The sequence below is a fragment of the Misgurnus anguillicaudatus genome, chromosome 15 (genome assembly GCF_027580225.2).
Source record: "Misgurnus anguillicaudatus chromosome 15, ASM2758022v2, whole genome shotgun sequence".
NCBI lineage: Eukaryota > Metazoa > Chordata > Actinopteri > Cypriniformes > Cobitidae > Misgurnus > Misgurnus anguillicaudatus.
Genome location: NC_073351.2, coordinates 16,940,483 through 16,966,867, shown reverse-complemented (window position 1 = coordinate 16,966,867; position 26,385 = coordinate 16,940,483). Strand labels below are relative to the sequence as shown.

At 37.0% G+C, this 26,385-nt stretch overlaps 1 protein-coding gene across 7 annotated transcripts in view; it reads right to left on the bottom strand.

The window, feature by feature from the left end:
* kcnab1a (potassium voltage-gated channel subfamily A regulatory beta subunit 1a) overlaps window positions 1-26,385 on the bottom strand; it is a 111,097-nt gene that overhangs the window by 48,474 nt on the left and 36,238 nt on the right. Inside the window, exon 3 of one of the 7 annotated variants that reach the window (XM_055173770.2) lies at window positions 20,464-21,000. The exons of 4 other annotated variants lie outside the window; for them this stretch is intronic. In XM_055173770.2, the coding sequence (XP_055029745.1) occupies window positions 20,464-20,675 (212 nt within the window). In that variant the 5' untranslated portion in view covers window positions 20,676-21,000. Of the gene's footprint in view, window positions 1-10,104; window positions 10,262-20,463; window positions 21,311-26,385 lie in introns of those variants that run through there. 2 more of the 7 variants (XM_055173773.2, XM_055173769.2) reach the window with 2 other exon arrangements.

The window sequence follows — 26,385 nt, the reverse complement described above, 5'->3', positions numbered from 1 at the left end:
GTGTTACGTGGCTGTCACAATGATTAAATAATCGCTTCATCGTGACAGTTTGACCTCATCGCGAGGATTTCACATCACCGAAATGATTGCACATCTCTTTAAAAACACAAGGGGGAGCTGCAGGGCCTGTATTAACGAGATGGCACAGTTTCAGATGGCGCGCCTTCGCTGACTGTGTAAAGTGATAAATTGAAAAGCCAATGCTGCAAAACTTTGACAAGCAGTATGAACTGCCAGGAAAACATACATTTCCAAAACAGCAATTCTGAATTTAGGGAAAAGAAGGATGCTATTCTTAAGGATCTGTGAGTAGTTGATTTTTTTGCTTAGGATACTTATTGGCTATAACAGTAATCTGAGGATGTTGTAACATTGGATATACATTGAATAAAGAACAATATGTCTTTATCTGCTGCAAGAGCCAATCTGTAATCACATAATATGTGTTTCTATACACCCTTATTGTGTTGCTGAAGCCACTATAATGAAAAACCGAGGCTCTTGAATACAAAGATTCTCTCTATAAGATAAAAATGATGAGAAAAAGAAAGAAACTGTGTCAGAGGAGGAAAACACAAAATAGGCCAGGCCAAATATGTTGTGCATATTCAGCACATTTCTTTTATCTACAGAATACACAAGCAATAAATAGTGCCAAAACAGGGTCATGGAGAATGTACTGTATAAAATAAAGGTTGTAGAAAGCTTACTGTATGAACATTTGTTATCTACTTAGAAACTGAAAATATAAGGCAAGTGTCATCAAAAGACAAAAAGAATTGAGAGAACGCCGTCTCATCTGATGATTTCCGAACGTAGTGTTTGCAAACTGTCAGTCTGTTCCCACACAACGTGACACTGCTTAGTGTTTTGTTGAGTATGCTTTAAATGAAACAGGATAAAAAGCTGAGGTAGCAGTAAATCATGTGAATGCTGATTCTTATTTTACAGTGACATGGTTTAAATAAGTACAGGAAGTTTTATGCAACAGAATGCAAAGTTTTGTGCAACAGAGTAATAAGCCCCTGTGGATCACAATGAGCCTTCTAGTGAGAGAAGCAATCACCTGTTTTATCCAGAGCTATTTGACACTTTGATAATCCTGCAGTTCCTGACAATCTGTTGAGTAATTTTCTACCGTATCTCATTTTACCAAGAGCTTAAATCAATGCTACTTATTACCGAGTCAATCAACAATTGGAAAAACAATGATTTTATTGGAGAATCCACTCATTAGCCTAGAACAAATCCGTCTTTAACACCAATGGTCTTTGGTTTTGTAATCTTTAAGCTAAATGTATTTTTCTTATTGGGTCGTCTAAAGGCATTTCCCATAAGTGGGAACATGCATGTATTCACAAGAGCAAAGATAATAATAACTCAAGCTATTCATTTTGCAATGTAGTTCTGTATTCCCATTGGGCTGCTTTTCACTTCAAATCAATAAAATGCCATTTAATTAAATGTCGGATCTGTGGAAAAGCCAATTCGAGTGGGACAGGCAACTAAGCTGCCAAAGTATAATATCCACAAGCACATATCTAAAAGGAGGAAGGGGAAAATGAAAACTAGCAGAATTCCAGCCATTTATTATTGGTGAGTTTGGTGAATATGATGGGGGTCGAAACAGGTCAGGGGAATAAAGCTCAATAAATCAATAGTGGGAATGAAAGAGAAAATGAATGAACTCTGTGAATCTCACTTTAATAGATTCTGTCAGCCCCGAAAACGAGGCACAGTGCAACGGAGACAGCATTCCATAGTGATAAACATTAAAGGATTAGTCCATTTAAAAAAAAAATCCAGATAATTTAATCACCACCATGTCATCCAGAATGTTGATGTCTTTTTTTGTTCAGTCGAGAGGAAATTTAGTTTTTTGATGGGAACATTCCAGGATTTTTCTCATTTTGATGGACTTTGGTGGAGCCCGGCGCTTAACAGTTTTAATGCAGTTAAAAATTGCAACGATCCAAAACGAGGCATAAGGGTCTTATCTAGAGAAACGATTGTCATTTTTGACAAGAAAAAAAAAGCACTTTCATACCTCAACTTCTCTTCTTCCTCCGGTCCTATGACACGCCAGCACGACCTCACGCAATACGTCATTACGTCAAGAGGTCACGGATGACGTATGCGTAACTACGCCCCAGTGTTTACAAGTATGGAGAAAGAGGACCGTTCCGACGTTGTTGTATGTCGAATGATACTAATTAATGTCTTTGTGTCAATTTATTGTTTAAAATGGTCTGCAAATGTGCATTTCATATATGTAACACGTGACTTTTCCACAGCATTACGCAATTACATGAGGTTGAGCTGGCGCGTCACAGGACCGGAGATAGACGAGAAGATGTGGTATAAAAGTGCATTTTTTCTCGTTTTTCTAGATAAGACCCTTATGCCTCGTTTGGGATCGTTTAGAGTCCTTGGAAACTGTTGAAACTGCAATTTTAAACTGCATTTAAACTGTTATGTGTTGGGGTCCATTAAAGTCCATTAAAATGAAAAAAATCCTGGAATGTTTTCCTCAAGGGACATAATTTCTTCTCGGCTGAACAAGGAAAGACATCAACATTTTGGATGACATGGTGGTGAGTAAATTATCTGAATTTTTTTTAAGAAAATGGACTAATCCTTTAAGTACAAACTATTCCCATAGCATCTGTACTACAGAGATTTTGGCTGACATGTTTTCTATTTGATTATTAGTTGTCTTAAACCCAATACTGCAATTTAGTTTGACAAATCAATAAAATTACCCAATGGCTCTTAACACATCAATTAGGACATTAACATGATGGAGCTGACAAGACTTTTCACTTTTAAGTGTATGAATAGTGGTAGAGCAATGTGCAGTGCAAAAGGTCATGGGTTCAATTTCAAACCCAGGGAACACACATACTGATAAAAATAATTATATCTTGTCATGCACTATAAGTTGTTTTGAATAAAAATGTTTACCAAATGTGTCAAGAAAGGTAAATACACAGAAAAGTCTGCAAATCTTTATCCCGAAGTATGGTTTTTTTTTTTACATCATCGATGCACAGCTTTGCAAAGTATACTTTATTTGACTCGTGCGTGTACGCAGACGTTGACGCATGTGCATACAGTACTACATTCGGCATTGCGCAGTTATTAAAAATCCAGTGGTGGACATGCAGTACGTGCACACTCTTCTGATATTGAAATTGTGTAGTGTGTAGACGTTCAAAGTTGACCATACTTTGGCCTTTAGCCAATGTAAACAATTATTTATGCACATGCAAGTGGATCAGATAAAAACTATGAATTTTTCAAAGAATGATCTGATAGGGTTGTAAATGCAAGTTTGTCGCATCCATTCAATTGATCAAACGTGTCGCTTTGTCATTCAGACTGCATGTTAAATAGATTACCCTGTGAGTTTGTTAAACACTTTTTGTTATGTGTAACAGACCCGAAGCCCAGCACCAGCAGCTTAACAAAACTTGTTTGTCACAGAGGTGTTCAACAGAAAAATAAATAAATAAACTCATAAATAAAAAAAGAACTGAAATTCGCCCAAAGGGACTTGCATTATTTACAACTGTGCACAGTTGTGAATGCAGTGGTGCTCAGTAGACACTTAGACCTGATATCAGCGACATGCTCGCCAATGAGTGTGATGTCATTAATTATTCACAACACTGCAAACATAATGACAACCATTTCCAGGAGTTTATTACAGATATATAACAAGAGCTACAGTAAAAGAAACAACAGAATTTTCAACAGATTTCTTTATTGTATTAAATGTCACACTTGCCCCAATATGGCTCTGGAAACAGTCTATAATAAATTAGGTTGAGTCTAAACTGCTTACCTGGGCTCTAAATAAAGAGGTATGGGACATTGGGAAATACAAGTTAGCAATATTCATCTACAGAATCAGCAATAACTCACCTACACATTATTCCACCTGGACTTTAAATGAGATTTAAAACATTAACTCTTGACATGTAAATTATATTTTACTCCACTGCCATTTCAGGCCTGTTCAGCAGCTCAGGGAAACACAAGCTGCCTTTTAAAGGAGTTTTACACATCAAGTACTACTATTTGAAGCTCATAGTATGTTTGAAGAACAGCTGAGTTAAATGCAGCTGGGTATGAGCTTTCCTTACATAAATCCTACCATGTAAAGCAATGTAACTATGTAAATCCCATAGATGGCCTTCTGTACATTAAAGATAAATGACTTCTAGTATCAAGGTCAATCAGACATATTGTATATCCAACACATCCTCACCCCATGTTGTCAATATTTGACGAATTTTTTGACGAACTGGGGACTTCAATACTATTACGTCCGTTGCATTCTCTTTCCTATTTTCTTACCATTTTCGCGTCGGTTTAGGGTTAGATTACACAAAATTAAACAGTGTACGCGAAATTAAACAGTTGTCACCTGGCGTTGGGGTTAGAGTTAGGTACGACAGTTGTCACCTGGCGTTGGGGTTCGAGTTAGGTTTGGGTAGGGATGTCATTATGTAAATCTAACCCTAAACCGACGCGAAAATGGCAAGAAAATAGGAAACAGAATGCAACAGACGCAACAGCACTGAAGTCCCCAGTTCGTCAAAAAATGACGCGAAAGGCACACCCCCCCCGCCACACACCGACGAATGGTCAAGTGTCGTCAAATATTGACGACATGGGGTGAGGATGGGTTGTGTATATCAGTGTGAAAATCTTCTCAGCCATATCATGAAAAAATTGTGAGACGGGATGAGCGATTGATGATTCATATATGAGTCAAGTGGAACGTATGTACATGTTAGCTACATGTGTGTCTTTGTCTGTCTGTCTGTTGCATCCCTTTGTTTTTACTATAATGAATCATATGATATGGGTTAGAAGATCTACTATTTAGAGCACTGTGATATTGTCAGTATGATGGCCCTTAAATATGTTTGTGTGTGTCTATGTTCTTTGAGGATATTAACCTAATTTAGTCTAGTGTGAAGAGAGTAATGTGTGGAATCTGTCAGACAAACACGAGTCTAAAAACAGAAAGCGTATTTTCACCTTTCACACTAGCTCTATGCTGTTTTATGCAAAAACCTTTTGATAATATAAAATTTGACTCTTTTGATTCATTATTTTTTGACTTTTGACTATTCTGTATATTTTGGGCTCACTACAGTGTTTATTTATATAAAATCCTTCCCAGTAATTGTGAACCCTTTGTACTTAGATTCATCTCTGCATTGATTACTCATAAACTGTTGTCTAATCTTCGGAATCAATAGTCAAATAGTGTTTATCTATATCAATTTAAGCTTGTTCAGCTTCCCAATGAACCCAGCAATATTGTTTATCTGTTTGTTTAATGGTGGTTTTCGTTGAAATGGGGCGGTCCCAGTGATAAAACAACCATGCCCGATGACCTGCTACCATCAGGTCGACAACATTGTGTTCCTAAATGTGCAAAAAAATAGGTTTACATTTTCTTTTATCCCCCCAAGCAATCAAGTTTTTTAATTTTTTCTCCAGTGGTAGTTGATAAATAGTCACCAGACTAGATGCCATCACTAGGTTTTTATTAGATTATTATTATTTTTTATGCACCTACATTTATATATAGGGGTAACACATTACAAGTAACGTGCATTACGTAATAATATTACTTTTCTGAAGTAACGAGTTAAGTAGCGCATTACTTTTTAAATGTACATATTAATATTTGAGTTACTTTTTTAAAAAAGTAATGCAAGTTACTTTTTAAGTTTAATTAATTTTATTTAAAAAAAAAATGTATGAATTAAACTGAATGTAGTCACATTATGCACTTTATGCGTACACGCCTGTGTGGGAACAGTTTAAGTCAGAAACTGGAATGGCACGCCAGAGCTCGACATTTTTGTGATAGACACAGAATTTTTTGCTCATTTGTCCGTGGCATTCTCATGGATCTCCGCATTTTTCCGTGGCCCTGCTACGGACTGTCTTTTTCCATGGCATCCTCACGGATTGGTTACTCAAGTGCTTTTTCCTATTTTCAAACCATTTTCGCTTCGGTTTAGGGTTAGATTTGGTGTTTGCGTTAGTATGTCACTTTAACTATTGGTTTATACAATTTTTTTCTGATTTATTCTTTTATATTTTCTAAACTTTAAACAAGTGTCGCCTGGCGTTGGGGTTAGAGTTGGGTTTGGGTAGTGATGTCATTTCATGTAAATCTAACCCTAAACTGAAGCGAAAATGGTAAGAAAATAGGACAAAACAGTTGAATAACCAATCCGTGAGAATGCCACGGAAAAATTAGCAAAACATTCCATGACCATCTCACAGAAATTCGTGAGATCAGGTTGGATGAAATATGCAATTTCTGAATGCAGAACTTTTCAGTCATAAAAAACACCTGCAAGGCCTGAAAGAGATCAAGCCTCAGACAAGAAAAAGTAATGCAAAATTAACTAAAAAGTAACGTAAGCATTACTTTCCATGAAAAGTAACGCAATTAGTTACTCTTTTTGGGAGTAACTTAATATTGTAATCCATTACTTTCAAAAGTAGTTTTCCCCATCACTGTATGTCGAATGTCTGTGTGAGTGTTCGCTGCAAACAAAATTTCCCTACAGGGATAAATAAATACTGTACTGAATTCATGAGTCGCAGACGGCAAGTAAAACAGCATAAAATGTCTCTTTTTGGTAATCGACGCGTATTAAAGTGCATATACGCATTACGCCGATTATGCTTAATAAACTGATAACACGTGGAGTCATGTAAACGCGTAAAATGGTCTTCTTTTATCGGAGAAAGCCCATAAACGGTGTAATTTTTTGCTCATTACCCCGATTTTACATGGCATGTAAACACCTTAACCGCCTTTCTCACAGTTTTGTCCATGTGCTCATGTCTCTACGTGTGAAAGATAAACGTCACACGTGGAAGTAGGCGTAAAGTAACGCATAAAAGTCTCTGCTCAACTAAAGCAGTTGGCAGAGAAACTAAAAAAATAGAAGCTCATGTTACATTTACAGGTTCTGCAGACATGAGAAGAGATACAACAGTATAGCTAAGATCGATATGCCATCGGCTTTTTGAGCGACTATAGGCGGTGACATCACTGCCTGCGAGAAACCTGACAATTCTCCAAGTCCCATGTAAATGCAGTTGTCTGCATAGCCGGTTTATTGATTAGCATGTAAATGCATGAAAACAGTTTTCTATAATAAGCCGATTTTTGATAGTTATCCGCTTATTCTGTGCATGTAAACGCACTCAATGACATGAACACGTAATGAACCATAAGTTTTCCAGAGATAGTGGGATAATGTTTTGTGTGTGTTGCGTCTTCATGACTTGCTCCGCCCACGGTTCGCCTCCAGGAACTTGTTTTTTTCGGATATGAAGGATGCGATACTAATTTATAGGTGCTCAAGACTAACATGAGATACAGCTTTAAATGAATTATGCAACATGATTTGCTAACGTTTGTGCTCGCAGTTTACTAGTGATTGAGCTATTACTTAATGTCCTAAACTATTGGTTATTTATATGAAATTCATGACAGCAAATACATATAATGTCCGAAGAAAACCCACCTTTCCACTTTTAATAATATTTTGTGGTGCACATTTACAAGAAATACTCAATATTAGCAAATAAATATGTCCCACTGTATGTTATTTTGTTAACATAAATTGTTTTATATTTCCCAATGGAGCCTATGTCCCAAGCCAAAACATAGATTGTCTGTAACATAGACCCAAGAGATGCTGTAAGCTATTTATTTCTGGAATAGCATGCAGAACCTGTCCCAGCTACCTGACAGATGTCACTGAAATAGATGTCTTCTTGAGACCTGTCTCTGTCACAGCCCTGGGCTAAGTAAACAGTAAAACAAATGTAAGTTCAGGATGCTATTATTCAGCTGATCAGAAGATTTTGAGGCTCCCCCTGCCTGTCAGTCATTTTGAGCATTTTGAGGATGGCTGACATACCTTGGCATTTTACAAGAAGGGGTGATCTAATTCAATAGCAAACTTTGGCAGAAGTTAGCAAAATAGCTAACGTTACACCCGAAGTGCTAAACTCAAGCACCAAATTTGCACCAATATCGCCAGGGGGTTACAAAAACAGTACAGAAATACTGAGAACTATGACATTTCCATGCAATCGTGTTGAGGCGCTAGACGCTTTTGAACGTATAAAAAAAACACTGACAGCTTTGGTATGTTAATGCCCAATTAGGTGTGGGATAATGAATGTGGCCCAGGATAAATGTGTGTAATGTATGAGATGTGGATCATTATAAAGAGCTCTGCTCTTAACATTTGTTTGTGCTCCTGTGGTTACTATGACCATGACAGCATTTGCACTTTGATAAGGTATATTCTCTATATATGGAAATACTTTTGTATTCATATTTCATCTTTGAAGTCTAAATACAATAACTGCTATATTTAATATATAATCACCATGTTACTAGAGTCTATTGGAGCTGACTGAACCATTTTTTTTTGAAGAGGTTAAAAATGCACTTTGAATCTACATTATTAACATTTCATTAAAATAATGTAGGGTCCCTTTTCACATCTTGTGAAATCGATATCATTAAATGCATCATCTTTAATTTTAAAATGAATTTTTTAATGCTTTTTAAAGCTGGCCTATCACCATGTAAATTTAAATCATACCATATATTATGAACAGACTGCAGAGTATTGTTTTAAACGTACAATAGTTTACAATGCTTTTGAAGTAAAAAAAAAACATCATTATTGATTGTTTTGTGTTCCTTTCTTTCATTAAGACAAGAACAAGGATCAATTTAGGTAATGTACAAGTTAATTGTGGCTCTATGCACTGTACATAATACTTACAGAAACGGCTGTTACTTTACAGATGAAGTTGAGTGTTGGGGTAAACTCAGCCAGCATCAGTTATTACTATTATCAGCTGCTGCATTAAAGGAAAGTGTTCTCATTAAAAGAAGAGTTTGGTTCCAAAACGCAATAAATCAATTTTGACTAACTTCAGCAAAAAGTGTTTTACATACCAAGAAATTGACAAGATGAAAACCACTATTTTCTGTTACAAACTTTCACATAGCATCTTTAGGTTATAATAAAATAAAAATGCAAAGCCAAAAAAAATTTTCAAAGATTTATTATCTTATTTATCATATTTTTTTCTGCAAAATGCAATTAATCCATGACAAGTTTTTTTTTTCCAAATGCTATAAATCTATTGAATCAATATATAAATGTGCATTCATCTTTGCCATGTTATATTCATTTCGTTGATTAGTGGTATACAATGATTAAAAGAAACATTTATGGCATTAATCAAAACACTTACTTTGTCATATTAAGAACACTGTAATTGCTGCTGTTATACTTGGGACATCGTCCCTTAACTTTTTTGACAGTGATCAGGAGTAAATAGATTTTCGTTGACTTCGAGTAAAATAATGGAACGTTTTTCATAAGATCACCTGGGGTCAATGTGTTAGCATTGATGCTGTCATGTGAGAACAAGCAACAGCCGGCATTTTTCCATCGCCCAACTGGTTTACCTTTCTTCCCCACCACAGAAAGTCACCACAGGTTTATCAATGCCATCAAAGTATTATTTTGTTTTGTTTGTTTGTTGATCACAAAGTAGATGAGGAAAACTAGGATTCTGTGTGTATTCAAAGCACCGCCATTATTGTTTACAATGCATGGAATGGTGCGCTGTGATTTGTTAAGCGGATTTATTGCATTCTGCAGAGAAGGAGAACTGGGCTTTATCATGTTTTGGGAAAAAAGGGAGAAAAGAGGACAGAATAGCACGGCGGGTTTTTTAATGGCATTTATCGCGTTTTGGGAAAAAAGGGAGAAAAGAGGACAGAATAGCACGGTGGATTTTTTAATGCCATTTATCGCGTTTTGGAATCAAACAAAATTGATATTAATTGGAATGCACAACCAAAAACGAGATTTCTGAACAATTAAAAAAACAGATTTATCTCGTTTTGCAACGAAACTCTTCAAATATAGATGGAGTCTACAAGAATAACTTTGTTAAAAAACAGAATTAAAACAGTTAACCAGGTGTTAAAAATAATAAGAAAGGCACACACACCTCTCTGGATGAAAAAGCATCATAAGGGGCAGTTCACATTTTGTGTCTAAAACCAGAAAAAGCATCCGTGGCACTTTCCTCCCAACCTTTACTATGCCTTTCAACACGGCACTCTGAAAAGTTGAAGTATTTTCAATATGCTGCAGTGCCTCTGTGCCTAGAAAACATTAAAAATACCGTATTTGTGCATGCAAAAGACGGAAAATTTGAATTGCCCCTATAGAGAACTTTAAATTTAGGAATCAATCTTTCCCATTGGTTATCTAGAGGAGTTCTGTGCACAAAAAGCTAGTTTAAATGCCTCTCTGAAGAAACTGAAGCTGATTAAATTTTTGATAAAAACACTTGCACATTTTAAACAACTCTATTGAAGTCTAACTAACGCCTGGTTTTAAAGACCAGGCTTAAGGCTAGTCCTAGACTAAAACACATGTTTGAGCTGTCTCAAAATAACTTGCACTGACAGATCCATTGATATTCCAGTGCCATTAAAGGCATATTTATAAAAGATGCTTAAACATCTTGAAGGCCTAGTCCTTGCTTTAGCTAAGTCTTGTCTGTAAATCCGGGATTTTTTAAAGCAAGAAAATAAGTAAATGAGAAGCACATAGGTGAGATAATAGGTGGGGGAGGATCTAATTAAGAGATGCTTTTAAGCACCAAAACACGCACATTGAACCATATGAACCCACTCAAGCTTATTAATAATTTTTCTGTCCCTTTCTCCCCACTGTAAGACTTAAGGGTTTCTAAATATTGTGGTGGATATTTAAGTTCTTTCATGCTCTGCATCAGCAAACAGAAATTCACTCATCCAATGCCTCGAAAACACATCCATTTTCATTAATGTAACAGCCTCAGTTCTTACAAGCCTTTCATTTAATGTAAAACCCTCTCTTCATGTCCATGTCTCTGAGAAAATTATATACACAGTCTGGCTTTTGTATTCTTCAACTCTGTTCAAAAGTGTTCAGTCAAAAGTGTTATACACACATTCTCCTAATGCAATGTATAAAAAGTATGAAAAATAAATACTATAGCCATGTGACATTCTTGGTGTGTAACAAACATATTGGCACTAACAGACACCAAATGCAGCTCTGTTGCAAAACAGTACATTTGCAGTCAACTGCCTACACATGCCTATGGCAGCATTGTAACTAGAACCTCATAAGTGAATTATTTGGAAGACTGTACAGAAAATCTATGCACCACACAGATAAAACTCCCTAAACTCAGTGCACAAGAGACCTGACTCAGAATTGAATACAGGCCATCAGAGAGGAACAATGCAATACTGTAACAAGCATAAATACATTCAGACCCAACTTTATGCTATTAATCTCCTTATCTGTGAATAATACATGCAATGTAGCATAATTAAGCTTTGGAGAGATCAGTCAATTAGGTATAATTTTCACTAAAATGTATATTTCCCCACTGCCCCTGGCAACCAATGCTTTATTGGTTTCAAGTCTCTCGTGTCACTCTGTGGTCTCTTTCTTCTCACAACAAAGCCAGCTGCATGACTTGTGGGAACATAAATGTTGTTTAATTCACAACAAAGTTGTGTAGTGTAATCCAGACAAAAATAAAGACACTCACATAACTTGTGGAAACTTAACTTTGTTGTGAAATACACTGTTTAATAACATTTTGTGTCGTGTAATTCAGAAAAAAAGCCACATGACTTAAATGTTAAACTTAAATGTTACTAAACAGTGTAATTCACAACAAAATTGTGTAGTGTAATCCAGAAAGGTATTCCACAACAACAGGTTTGTCAATTTGCAAGCATGTAATGGCATGGGCAAACCAGCTAAATTAATTAATAAACCATTATGGTACTACAGTTGTTTTGATTAAAGGGAGCTGGTTTGCATAGGACCAATCAGTGGATATTGACACTTAAATCAATATTTCACCTTCATTTGTTTATTTATTTAGTAAGTAGGGATATACTTAAGAGTAATGTTCATTTAGTTGGCCATTATCATAGGTTGAACTCTGTTAGGATGATCAGAATTACCATTCACTTTCTTAGGGATAACTTTGCAATAACAACACTGACCTTACATGATCTCTTGCTTAAAGGTACATTGTGTAACATTTAGAAGGATCTCTTGACAGAAATGCAATATAATACATAACTATATTATCAGTGGTGTATAAAAAATGTACAAAAATGTATTGTTATTATTACCTTAAGGCCGAAGTATAGTACATTTTGTACATGTTCAAGAGGGTACACATACAGTGAATGCGATGCAATTTTTGTCATCAGAAAAGTGTGCGCATACAGTACTGTACAAGCACCACTGGATTTTTAAACCTTGCGTATATTGTGCACGTAGGTCACTTATGCGCATGCAGAAGTATATTGTGCTAAAAATACCAGCATAGGCCAGCATAATTACTATGCTGGTCCATGCTGGTTTGATGCTTGTTTAGCTGGTGGTCCAGCAGGGAAGCCACAAGAGGTACTTCAATTTGTTGCAAAGCGCATGAATTGAACATCAGCGCACGTATATGAGTCAAATGAACTATACTTTGCAAGGCTGTGCGTTCGACTGTGCACATACGCTTGCATGTGCGTAAATTGTGCTGATTATATCCAGGGCTTTATGCTGCGTTTACACCAGCCACGGTATAGGCGTGAAGCGCGAGTGATTTCAATGTTAAGTCAATGTGTAGACACGTTGACGCGCGTCTGGGGGTCTCGCGGCGCGGATTCCGCCTCATTCAAGCTAATTGAGTCCCTGCAGTGGTACGCGCGAATGATGCTTTTTGTGCATTTTGCTTTTGACGCGAATTGCCTGCTGACGCCCGAGTTGAAAAATTTGAACTTTGGCGGAATTTCGCACCGCGTTAACCAATCAGGAGCCTGCTTGCTGCTGTGGCGGCTTGGAAGAGTGTCAGGCATCAGGCAACCTGGTAAGTTGTAATACACATTTCATTTTTGAGTCACGTGACGTTTATCAACCCGCGCTATTTATTTTCCCCCTATTGTAAGGTTACCAAATACAAACCGGTAACTCTCTCGATAAATGCACAATCAACATCAGCCATCTTGCAAACAGACAACCGCGTAGCACTTGCCCCTCCCACAAGAAGCGGATTTTGCCTCTGACACGTGACAAATGCTTGCTTTTTCCGCCCGTCTACTTTGCTCTAGACGCCCGAATGCATTCAAACTGTTCAAGAGGCAAACTAGGCGCAGCAGACGCGACTTTGACGCTTGAAACGTGGTTGGTGTAAACACAGCATTGGAATGAGCTGTTTTTATTTGGATACACTGTGGGTCCCCTAACATGGAAGTTGCCATTTCGCACAGCCATGTTTCTACTTTCTACAGTAGCCCCAAATGGACAAACTGTTGTATAGAGCGCGTTTTGTAACAATGTTGTCTCAGGCATGTTTGTCCTCTGGTAGCTACTGTAGCATCTTTATGCATTTCGAAAGGGATGGGTGAACTATAGATTGAGCCGTTGGTTACAATTCACAATCTCACTGCTAGATGCTGCTAAAAATCTACACAGTGGGACCTTAAATACATTATTTAGCAATATTTCATACTGTAGGTTTTGCAAACTGTGTAGTGAAATGCAGAGAAACATAAAAACAGGTGCTTACACTGTTATACGCCCCATCTGCATTAGTAAAAAATGTAACATCATAACATGAGTTTTAATCCAACATAAGTAGAATTTCACATTAGGGTGAAGAAATCAGAGAAGCCCTGCTTACGGATGACAGTGAATGGAGGGAAAATAAAGAGAGGCATGCAGCGCTACGGGAAGATAAACATGACAGCCTAACATTGCCTCCAGGAGGTGTGAGGGACATGTCCAGCAGACCCCAGGCTGCATCCTGTCACCATCCATAGCTTTAAATTCATTTTGTTTTCCTCATTCTAGTCAGGCAATGACAGCTGGGCACCCTTAGTGTATATGTCAGGAAATCAGAGCCTCAGAGAAATGTGAGGACATGAAGAATAAACCCTGACAGTTCTGATTCTGAGATTAAAACTATCAAATGTTATTACAATTATAAGAAAAATTATGTTGTAAGAATGTCGTTGAATGTTGATATTTCAATTGTACCTAAAATTACATCAATAAACAATCTGGTCTTTAATATATTTCTTATGTGTTACAGCGTGGAAAATAAGTATTTGACACATCAGCATTTTTGTGGGAAAATGGGCCAAAATCACTCCTGAGCAATGCAGAGACTGGTCTCTATACAAGAGGCGTCTAGAAGCTGTAATCACCAACAAAAGCTTTTCTACAAAGTATTAAATAAAGTGTGTTCTACACTTATTCCCTGTGTCATTTCACTTTATATATTATGACTCAACTTGTATACTTAAATGTTCTGATTTCTTTGTATGAATTCAATATTTGGCTTGATGGCTACATCTGGTGAAAATTTTGTGTCAATAGCCCACTTAGAAATCCCCTTACTGATAAAAATGTTGATGTGTCAAATACTTATTTTCCCCGCTGTATATATTCAAGTGTTCATTAAAGGAATGTGGTTTGAGAAGCTCTGGTACATTACTGTTTATATCTTACAAGTGAATTTGCATAATACTGTATGGCTTGGCATAGTAAACAGAAAAAGACAAAAATCTAATATTTTATTCAGCGAAAATATAGAAAAGAAATAGAAAAGTTAAATTTGTTGGCATTTTGATCATAAAAAAAAATGTATAATAATTGAGAACCCAGAACCCTTAAGACATTAAAACAGATTTCTGTTGTTGAAAGATGCAATAATGTGTAACCAAGCAGTAAAATTACAACCAAGACATATCAAAGTCTATATGTTGTCATGGAAACAACTCAGGCTAATTTAAGGTTTTAGCTGCAGGGAAATTGGAGGCCACCAAATAACATGATGTTCTTCATTAACATGATGGTAAATGACAGTTAACAAATGACCCCATTGCTTATTGGTCTTCATCTCCAGCCAGTTTCTTGAAGTGAATAAAGTGTATCTCTGCACTGCACACACTCAGGACAATCCAAATCAATATAGAGTAGATACCCTGCTAGTCTTGCAGTTTTAAAAGTGTTTGTAAGTTATGAATCATTTCATGACCAAACTTACAAGAAATTAGAAAACACCAAGATTACAAAACACCAAAAAGCTCTTACACCAGAAATGCCAGCTGTTCTATGCTCTGTTTTTGTCTAGACGCTTAGTTAGGTTTCTCTACATGTACTGCATCATTTAGGTCTATATGTCTGCTTAATCAGGTGTTAAAGATGCAGTAGATGATTTTAACAATATACAAGAAGACTAAGTGAGAATAAACTGTCATTAATACTATTTTATATATGTGTGTACACTTATGTTTGTTTAATAAATGATTTATTCATCTGCTGGGCTATTGATGAGTTTGGGTCTTGGTGCCTCTTATTTTAAGCCTCAAGTGCTGCAGTGGGAGGTCAGGTGACTCTGAGTGTTCATACAGAAAATAAGACCCTACACTGTCAAAATCCACTGTCAGGTCCTAATATGTACCTTTTAGGTACAAATATGTACCTTTAAAGGTACATTTTGGCAGTTCAAAGTACTAATATGCACTCTTTGGGTACAAAGGTGTACCTTTTTGAAAGGGTACTGTCCCAGTGACAACTTTTGTACCTTTATTTCTGAGAGTGTAGTGGCAAACAATTTGTGCCAACACATAATGCAGAAAGAGGAAGAAATCTTGTTTCATTAAGTATAGAAACTGTATATTTACGTTGACAGCATAATCCAGACATTTCGGTCTTGAAGGTATTAGATGAAAATTGTTTGAGTTCAAAATGAAACCTCTGACTTTAGACTGCAAGTACGTTTATGCATTTGGCAGACGCATTAATCCAAAGTAAGTCACTTTCAGTACGAGGTATACATTTTATCATTATGTATGTTCCATGGGATTTAACCTTTTGCCCTGTTAAAGCAGTGCTCCACCATGAATCTTGTCAGGTACAAGAGAAACATCTACAATACTTTTAACAATCAATTAAATCAATCAATCAATCAATCAATCAATCAATCAATCAATCAGTATGCTATTCAAAGACAAACAGCATTTATTCATAAGAAGGTTAGTAATATGAATGTGTTTGAGTTTTCCTTTCAAATAATTCCTTTTAAATGAAAATGAATTTTCTTTTACTTTCTACAACAATGTGCTTGTGTTAAACAAACCGTCTATCTTTTTAAACTAAGGCCTGTTAAATGGCTCTGTAAACAGCACACACAGCTGACATCAAGTTGTCTAAATGACTTTGGAGGCTGTGATTTCAGAGAAATGGTACAGAACCTTTAAAAATGAAACTCATCTTTGCTCAAGTCTGTTTAAATTTGACCTTTCAATAGCTTCTCAGGGACCCCAGACAAGCTCTCTACTTCTTCATGCCAGGAGTGTGGTTTTTTTTTTTAAATCTTTGCTTCCTCAAGAGCAATTTAGATAAGGAATGAATTAGGGCTCTCTTTATCTAAGTTTGCCTGATTTGCATTCACTGCACAAGATATAGGATCTTATACAAAAGTGCTATTGTTACCCCAAATCCTATTAAAGCTTTGTGTATGGTGACTTGACGTTGAATGTTAACTGTAATCCTTCATTTACAATATCAAATTAACAAACATACAGACAACACAAACTGATCCTGCTCTGACTTGATTCGTCTCTGGATCAGTACCAACTCATGAGCTTCATTTGTGTGGACTGAGTCAAAGCTGTTTGCAAAGCTGTTAATTCAGTATATTCAGTAATATCTGTCTAATTGTAAAGTGATGAGAAGTTAAAAGTGTTTTGAATATTATGCACCTTCAACTGATGGGGTTTTATGGTTTCTACTGCAGGTACAATGAAGCCCTTTAGCCTATTGGCCATTGTCAATGCAATGTTTACCATGAGTGAGCATGTATGAGCGTGTGTGTGCTTGTAATGAGAGCAGTCATAGAAAACTTCGGCCCAAGCAGATCGCTGTCAGGGCTCTACAATGAAGTCATGATGGACATGAAAGCTATAACTTCTAGAAACACAATCCTTGTCTATCTGCTGCTCACTCATAGACTGTATGTTGCATCAGTTCGCTCTCCTGCACTTTTAATGCTGTCCTGATGGGCTGTCAATAGCATAGAGACCACTATAAACATACTGGAGGGAGAGAGAGAGAGAGAGAGAGAGAGAGAGAGAGCGCAGGGACAATTTCATACACTGTAAAAAAATTCCGTAGAAATTGCAGCTGGGTTGCCGGTAATTTACCGTAGATTTAAATTTATGTTTTTAACTTGCAACATTTTGTTCGAAGTTAAATGAACATTAAAAATTTACAAGTCTTTGTCTTTATAGAGTAAAACTAAAAAAACAGCATCAAGCAAAACATTCTGGGAAACAAAATCTGAAGCAAAAAACAGAAAAAGGTTGATGATGATTTCTGGTTCCCAGAATGCTTTGGATGAGGCTGTTATTGTATAGTTTTATTCTGTAAAGATAAAGACTTGTTAATATTTAAAATTTATTTAACTTTGAACAAATTCTTGCCAGTAAATAACATAAACGTAAATCTACGGTAAATTACCGGCAACCCAGCTGCAATAACATTGTAATTTCTACGGAATTTTTTTACAGTGTATGTTTTTATGTGCTTTTGCTCTATTGCAGTAGGGATTCATAGAAACCCTGGTTTGATCTGATATCTTGGATTCCCCCCTATATTCTGCATTTCATTTCATTTACATTTATGCATTCTGCAGTCGCTTTTTTTGTCCAAAGTGACTTACAGTGCATTCAAGCTATACATTTATCAGTAGGTATGTACATGGGGGTTCAAAATGTGTCTGTAAGAGCATGCTTTTGACTATATTGGGTATTTATCACAGGGGTAATTTTTTACTTTTTCTTTAAAAACCTTAATATTATTTGTGTACCTTAATCGGTTTTAATCACCTTATGATTACATTTTCATATTTTTTGATATACTAGCAATAATAATCTGAGCTTTTAGAAGAACAGAGCTTTAATTGTTCTCTAGGGGATTGGTAATCATGGGCTGATCTAAGGTCACAAAATCTCATGGGACTACTGCAGAGGATCAGAAGAAAAAACAGAAGAGAAGAGATCACAGCCTTTATGGTCAGATACACGCCACCAACCTCACCGCACATACACAAAACGACTTGTTATCTATTTTAACTGTTCATTTACACGTCAACAGGGTTTGTAGGTTATGAAAACGCAAACTTTTAAAGACACAATTTTTTATTAAAACGCTGTCTTGGTGTATTTTGCACAAATGTGAATCTTTAATAACTGTGACGTCACATGTATGTGTAAATTTAATCTACAGGCATGCACCAGCACAAACATAACAACACTGGTGGCCTACAGGACTGTATTTGCGCTGCTCAAGGCACGCTATTTATGCTAAGTTTGCAAAATGTTGCAGCATTATATTCAAGGGTTACTCATCTGTCTTACCGAAACTGCTTGATGTTTTCGCTGTCTTGTTTGTTTGTATTTATTGTAATATGTAAAATAATATGTATGCCCGCAGACATGTAGTGTTTCTTTACAAAGTAGCCACGCCCTCTACTGGCCTCGCATACATAATACTATTGAGTTTTTCAGGATCCATGTAAACGCGGATGTTTTCGACAGCGTTGTCATGTGTTCGTAAAAACGCAAAGGAAAACATTTCTGTTTTTAACTACATCATTATCGTGTAAGCACAGCCTTAGACTCTTTAAAGAGCACCTATTTCATTCCTTAAAAAACAAGGTTATTTTGTGTATTTGGTATAATACAATGTGTTTGCACAATTTATTGTTAACTAACACATTATTTTTCACATACTGTACATTTTTGTAGCTCCAGATATCCTGCCTTCCTCAACCACATTGATTTTGTACCAAACTCATTAATTGGAAGGCTCTGTGTCCCTGATTGGCCAGCTAATCTGTACTTTGTGATTGGCCTGAAAACCTCTGACGTCAGTCATAAATGTGACGCTCCTTACCATGTTTGAAAGATTTGCTCACAATGCCAATGCTAACAGGAGTTAATTTACAGGCTGTGAGCCAAAGCGGGAGGAATTATGATAATATCGGTCTTGTCCACGTCAACAAGCCCAGGAAGTAAACTGTTGCCTACAACCCTATGTTTGTTGTAGTCCAAGAAAAAAGATTTATGTTGGAGACAATAACTTTCATCATTGTTTACCCTGGGGTTTGTACCTTTTGCATATCCTTAACATGTACTAACACACACTTACACACCAAAAAAAAAGTAAAATCGTGAATCGGACGATAGTTGCTCTTCAAAGAAGCAGTCCTGCTAGAAAAATCATATAGCAAAAGGATGTTTTACCAACACATGATCTAAACATCACAGACTGCCTGTTTAATGTAATATGTAGAATGCAAAGCTGCATGACTTAATGGTCTCTGAACATAGTGCTTTTCACATTTTATAAATTTTGTTATTTATACACACACTTTTTTTCAACCTTGATGTGACAACATATCTTGTTGTCCATACTTGTTATAGGGTCCGAGGTAAATCTGCATGTCGATTGCTTAGTCAAGCTGACCCCAAGCTCTCTGTGTGATGTGCTGATTCAGGACATCAGGTGATAGACACTAATGTGATTCACACATTTGCATTCAGAATAGTTTTACGCTGTTGCCAACAGAATCAGACATTACAGACACCTGCACATACATGTCACTCATATACAAACCATACTATATATTTAACCAAGATACAAAACACATTCGCCGTAGGAAGAAAATACACTAAAACCATTGCAAATAATGCATTAACTAAAGCAACAAGATGTTTAACATAATTATGATATTTAATATTTTTCATTAAAAATAGAAACAGAAATATGAAACCAGCTCTACCAAAAGAGGCAGAGAGGAAATGATACAAATGATAACCTAAAGATTCTCTGCACGTAATGATGCATCAGTCTCAGTACTGTCAACAGCAAACAAATATGATTTGTATAACTCTGGGAGCTTACAGAAGGAGCTCATGCTAACAAAGACAGAACAGCGCAAGGAGAATCCTGAGTGGGTCTTTAGTGGGTCAAACCCACATATCATACTGTACACTGAACACACACGCGCACCTTACTGACACTGATCTATTAACTGCAGTAAGTAACAGAACCTGTACTTGCAGTGCAATGGCAAATTAATCATCCAGACCACTACAATTCAACTCAAGCATCACATGAGACCCTAAAACTACTACTGTTGCTCCTGGAGCTTTTAACAGAAGTGCAAAGAAGAAAAGAGATTAGAAAGTCAGAAAATGGGAAAGATTTGGGGTAGACATACCGGTACTTCATGCCAGTGTGCTTGCCGGTGGACTCTTTGAGGGAGATGTGGTGACGTGGGGTAAAAGAGCCAAAGCTCCGGGCGATGATGGCAACAGTGCGAAACTTTGCGCGCGCAGCGTTCACCACATTGGGACTGGTTGTGTTCTGTTTTCCATGGTCCCCGTTCCGACCCTTCAGATTATGGTCCGTGCAAGCGATTGAGACCTGCATGGTGGCACTTGAGGATGATGAAGATCAAAAGACACAGTTTAGAACTCAAAGAGCACTCGTTGAGAGATCATGTGGAGGTCACCGGTCCCTTCACGTAGATGCTGTCAGAGCGCCAACAGAGAACCTGCATCAATTATTGAGCACTAGGAAAAAGGAGCCGTCTACACAGTCCAAAAGTTTCTTCGCTCTTTGTTTCAGAAAAGTCAAAGATGCGCCGAGGTCAGCAAGCCAGTAAACCAGCACTGCAGAACTATCCGGAGAAGATGAGGAGATTCCCACAGCACTGAGAAGATCCTCGCATGGTCAGCCACAAGAAGCCCGCCTGCTGAAAGGGTGGGGGGTGAGGGAGGAGGATGAAAGCAGGTAGTGATGTCAAGACCGGTCAGGATACAATGTCATCGTCAATCCATAGCTTTGAAAGACACTTCTATCCTCTGAGGTCCACCTCCTTACACTCTTACATACACATGCATTCGCTCACTCCTTCCTGATGATAATGTCACTAATAAGCTTCTGCTCTGGTTTTTCTCTCTGTTAACTCCTCTTTGCATTTTTCATGATTTTTGATAAGCTCAGCAGCGATGCTTCATCTCTGCAACACCTCTGGGGGAATGAGCAGCAGGCAGACGTCCACGTCTGTTTAAGGCGCTCTCTCTCTCTCTCTTTCGCTCTACCTCCCTCGCTCTCTATGTTTCTTTTCCAGCGAATCTCACTCTCGCTGCACTGCTGTGGAGCATTTGGTCTCCACACACACACACCAAACGCAATGTATCATTTCTCACACCTGTGTACACACACAGACGCTCAACACGCTTTCAGTGCTAATCTTACAAACGATGAATGCAAAATGAAAAGCTGTTGAAGTATCTGAAGCAGATGAAGCGGAACAGAACAGAGAGAGCTTAACAAAACAAAGCTTTTTAAGAATGAAGTGTGTAATTAATGTTAAAAACACTTTGACTATTATACTTTTTTTTGCCCAGCCTTATATGTGGAGATCCAGCTAACAGTAATCCATATGGTAATATGGTTAATTTCCTTTATTGTATATACAGCCATAGACAAAATTAAGAGACAAGTCCAGTTTTTACTTTAGGGATGTATCATCATTTCTAGATGTATTGTGACCAATTGAACTTCAACAAAAGCGAACCTCGGGAGTGATCCAACAGCAAATGTAAAAGATTGAGAGCATGACCAGACCATGTTTTCCCCATTTCAATTTACAGTAAATAAATCCAAATAAAAAATCCCTTTTATTAAGAATTTGGCTCAGAAATGTTGTTGGTAGTTGACAGAATGAAACAAAAATGATATTTTTACTTACATATCTATAAATCTTGAAAATCTTAAAGCTTAAATCTTTAAGTTCGGTATTTTACACATAAAGCCATGTTTTCAGATTGTTTATGATGAAATAGAATGGTTTTGACTGAAATTTGGACATATGATGCTGTCCCGAGAATTTTCGGGTGTTTGTTGTATCACCTCCCACCTCTATAATGTCTCTATAGGTGCACAGGAACAATCCTTCCTAAAATGCATTTAACTTTTGTTTACAAAGACGTGAAACTCACCGAGTGGTCAGGAGTGTTCACTGATATGCTCACACAAAAATCGTTGCAAAAGATGCTTTTCAACAGGTTTTATCGTAGTTTTTGTCCAACTCCATTGACTTGTATTAGATGTGCTGTGAGGTACGGTATTACTCCGCGCCGGGAACATTGTTTGTATTCTTGCAATTGGCAAAGGTAGATTATCGCCACCAACTGGGCTGGAGTGTCTATTATTCAAGCTCTCAGCGGAAGAATGTACGGGTGTGAGGCGTTTGGAAAAATAGGTCCACAAGTTTACAACGAATCCTAAAACACCTGTTGGAAAGCATCTTTTGCAGCGATTTTTGTGTGAGCATATCAGTAAACACCACTGATCACTCAGTGAGTTTCACGTCTTTGTAAACGAAAGTTTAATGCATTTTAGGAAGGATTGTTCCAGTGCACCTATACACCCTTTGTAGAGGTAGTGGGTGATACAACAGAAACCTAAAATTCTCGGGCCAGCATCATATGTCCAAATTTCAGTCAAAACATTTCTATTTCTTCATAAACAATCTGAAAACAGGGCTATAAGTATAAAAGACCGAACGTGCCCTTTAAAGAGACCATTGAAAATGTTTCCACAGCTGTAGCATTTACGCTAGCCTTACATTGGCTCATATGTTGTTGTTGTTTTTTTATACAGAATGAAAAAGAGAGTTTGTTCAGGAAATTTGTTATTATTTTTGAATGTCCCTAATGGGACAGAGATTACGCGCTTAAACTTTAAATAAAATCAAACTAATAGAGCTAAAGCAATACAATAGATCCTACTATGTAAATAAATGAGGCAGAAAATTAAGGGTGTTCAATATAGTTCATTTTAAAAGAACCAAACCCAGGGGACATATCATGAAAACCAGACTTTTTCCATGTTTAAGTGCTATAATTTGGTCCCTTGTGCTCCTGGAAAATGTAAAAAAGAACAACCCAGTAACTTAGTTTTGGTAAACCATTCTTTGCAAGCATTTGAAAAATAGGTCATTGAAACGTGGCTCCCCTTGTGATGTCAGAAGGGGATAATACAGCCCCTTAATCTGCACTATTTTTGGTCACACCTACAAAGTGGCATTTTTAACAAGCTATTATAAATTTATCTATATTTTATTTTGAGCTTAAACTTTACATATGTACTCTGGGGACACCAAAGATTTATTTGACATCTTAAAAAAAATCTTGTGAAATGTCCCCTTTAAAGTAAAGCAGAAAAGAAACCAGCCGAATGTGACATCAGTCCTTTTGATGTTCACAATAGGACAAAAGTAGGTCAAAAGAGGACCCAGCTCTTTTTTTGGTCCTTTTCAGAACTGAAGTGATCTCAGACCCTTTCTTGTTCACATCACAACTTCAAGAACTCCGAGCTCAGCTTTCTGTGCAGTAATTAATTTTTGATACACGTCAAAACGGCACGCGAAGCAAATTGGGACCTCAATGTTTCCACATGCCAAAAAAATTGAACCACAAAAGAACCCATAAGCAATCCGTACTTAAACCACTCAATTTCAATTTAGCTTAATTTAAAAGCTCAAATGCTAACTGAACTGATGATGATCTGAAATATATATATGATTGCACACTGCACAGTGCATGCACTTTTTTTTCATTAACCAGAGTTGAGGGAAATGTAACACCATTGAATTAAGCTGTTATTTCTGATCCTGCTAGCCTTCTGACACTATATAAAAGTCATGCCAGCCTTGAGATTAAATGCAACAAATTCTCAGAAATCTTTTCTTCACCTTGGTTTCTTGATCTGCTAGTTGTAATATTGCCTACCATAACCCCTTTAACCATAATGTCCAACCCTCTGCCCCTCATATCACTAGAAAGATCAATACAAGATCATACACAGCATATGTCGACATCAGATGCTGCTATCCATTAAATCTTTTTGTTATTGATCAATATTAATCAATGGAGTAGTAAACATTTTATGATCCCTACCATTCGCACAAAGTTCACTCATTTAACCAGGAAGCTCTGTGAAATAAACGAAACGTACTCATAGTACCCAGCCGTGTCTATGGTAACCGTGGAGAGTGGAAATGTTCTTGGGTCATTTTTTCCAGCTGCAGCAGTAAAATCTGTTTTATTGCTCTGTGAAATTCAGTTAAGCTTCAAATTGTCTCTATTTCTTGAATTGTGTGCTAACTGTTTAAAACTTACTATGATTAAAATGTGGCATCGTTGAGGCATCGTTGCAGTGCATCTAATTTCTCAGATCCAATTGTGCCGCCCCCATGAATCACGGCACAATTACCATAGGCCAAGGGTCTCAGTCGCGCACCAATTTTTTGGATCGTTCTATACACACCATCAAACACCTTTTAACAATTTTGGCACCCACAACTGAATGTTTCCATATTTAAGCATTGGCTGTGTCAGTGGCTGGTGGCGTTGAGTGGTTGCAGCGTGTTTCTGTGTCTTTCATGTGTCTGTCAGTGTGTTCTGAGCTTCAGGCTGTTGTGTGCTGTTGCTTTGTGGTTTTAGTGATGGGTATTAACTGAAAAGGGACACAGAATAATGGGGTCTACAGTAAAATGCTGGATTTTGTTCTGTTATGTAATACCTCTACAATTTTTATAAATGATAATGGTTGTGTTTTAATTTAAAGGTCCAACGTGTGTGTTTTTTTGGCGGCAGCTTCACTGTAGCAGTGAGATTGCAAATTGCAGCCAGCAGCTCAGTCCACGGCTCACCGCTAAATTTCAAAATGCAAAGAGAAGCTACGGTAGCTGCAACAGGACAAACACGTCATCCATACCTGTCAACATTCCCGTTTTCCCCGGGAGTCTCCTGTATTTCATGCCTATCTCCTACCCTCCTCCCGTTTTGTCATTTCTCCAGGAAAACTACCGTAATTTAAACGGCCATACCTCGTTATATGAATACTCACATCAATATATTGTTCCAAGGTTGTCCAGTTGCTAGATCTTGTATGAAACGCATCCTACTCAACACAATAGACACATCATACAATTTTAAACCCAATTTGACCGCAATCTGGCAACCAACTCGGTTGCGCTGTTAATATCTGCGCAGGTAGATGGAGGAAGTCGCATCACTTTTAAAATAGCGTTAGAAAGCTCAGGTGGTGCTATAGCGAAAAAACTAAATATAGCTGCAAATTTAATAACATCTGGATGGAGAAATTTTAGCACAACATATCACTATAGCACAATCGCACTGTGAAGCCACAGAGCATATACATAAAAAAAACTTGAAGGAACAGTATGTAGGATTGTGGCCAAAACTGGTACTGCAATCACAAAACTGGTGGCCAATGCACAACATGACAACATAAACATCAGTTGAGGGCTGCAACTCCACTTTTTTAATGACAATATTCTGGCCGGACCACTGTTGTCAGTGATATAAGTATTTGAAAATAAAATGATTTCTTAATGTCTAGTGACATATCATTGCCATTTTATGATCAATTGATATACATTTCTTATAAATAAATAAATATAACTTAATAAATAAATAAATAACGCGCTCTGTAGAACAGTTTGTCCGTTAAACATGATGGCGACTTCCATGTAAGTGAATAAAAGTATGTAGATAAAAACCGCTCATTCTAAGGTAATAAAAACAATACTGTTCATTATGTAACGTCTTTATACACCACTGATATATTATAGTTATGTATATTATGTTGCATTTATGTCAAAATATCCTTCTAAAAGTTAATATATAAAATATTTGATTGGGATTTATTTTAATTTGCAAAAAAGGAATGAACCAGCAGTGTCTCTTTCATGCCATTGAATACAATGCAGAATAATGATGATTATCTAATGTATTGTTCGTGCTTTGGACCACTGCCACACTAAGATCTGAACTCAGTGATGCTTTAAAACATGCTGCCCCTTTCTGACAGTGTACTGTACTGCACACACTAAATACTGATTTAAGAGTGAAGCATCCAGATGTACACTTGTGTTAGATAACACCTTTTCAGTTGTGTAGGGCCGTCAACTATCTACCTACCACCGAAGGTTTGTACCCATTATATTCCTTTTACAATAGCCATTGATTTGCATCAGTACCTGTATGATAATGATGATGATAATTACTATGCAAGGCAACTGTGATGGCCATTGATGCTGCTT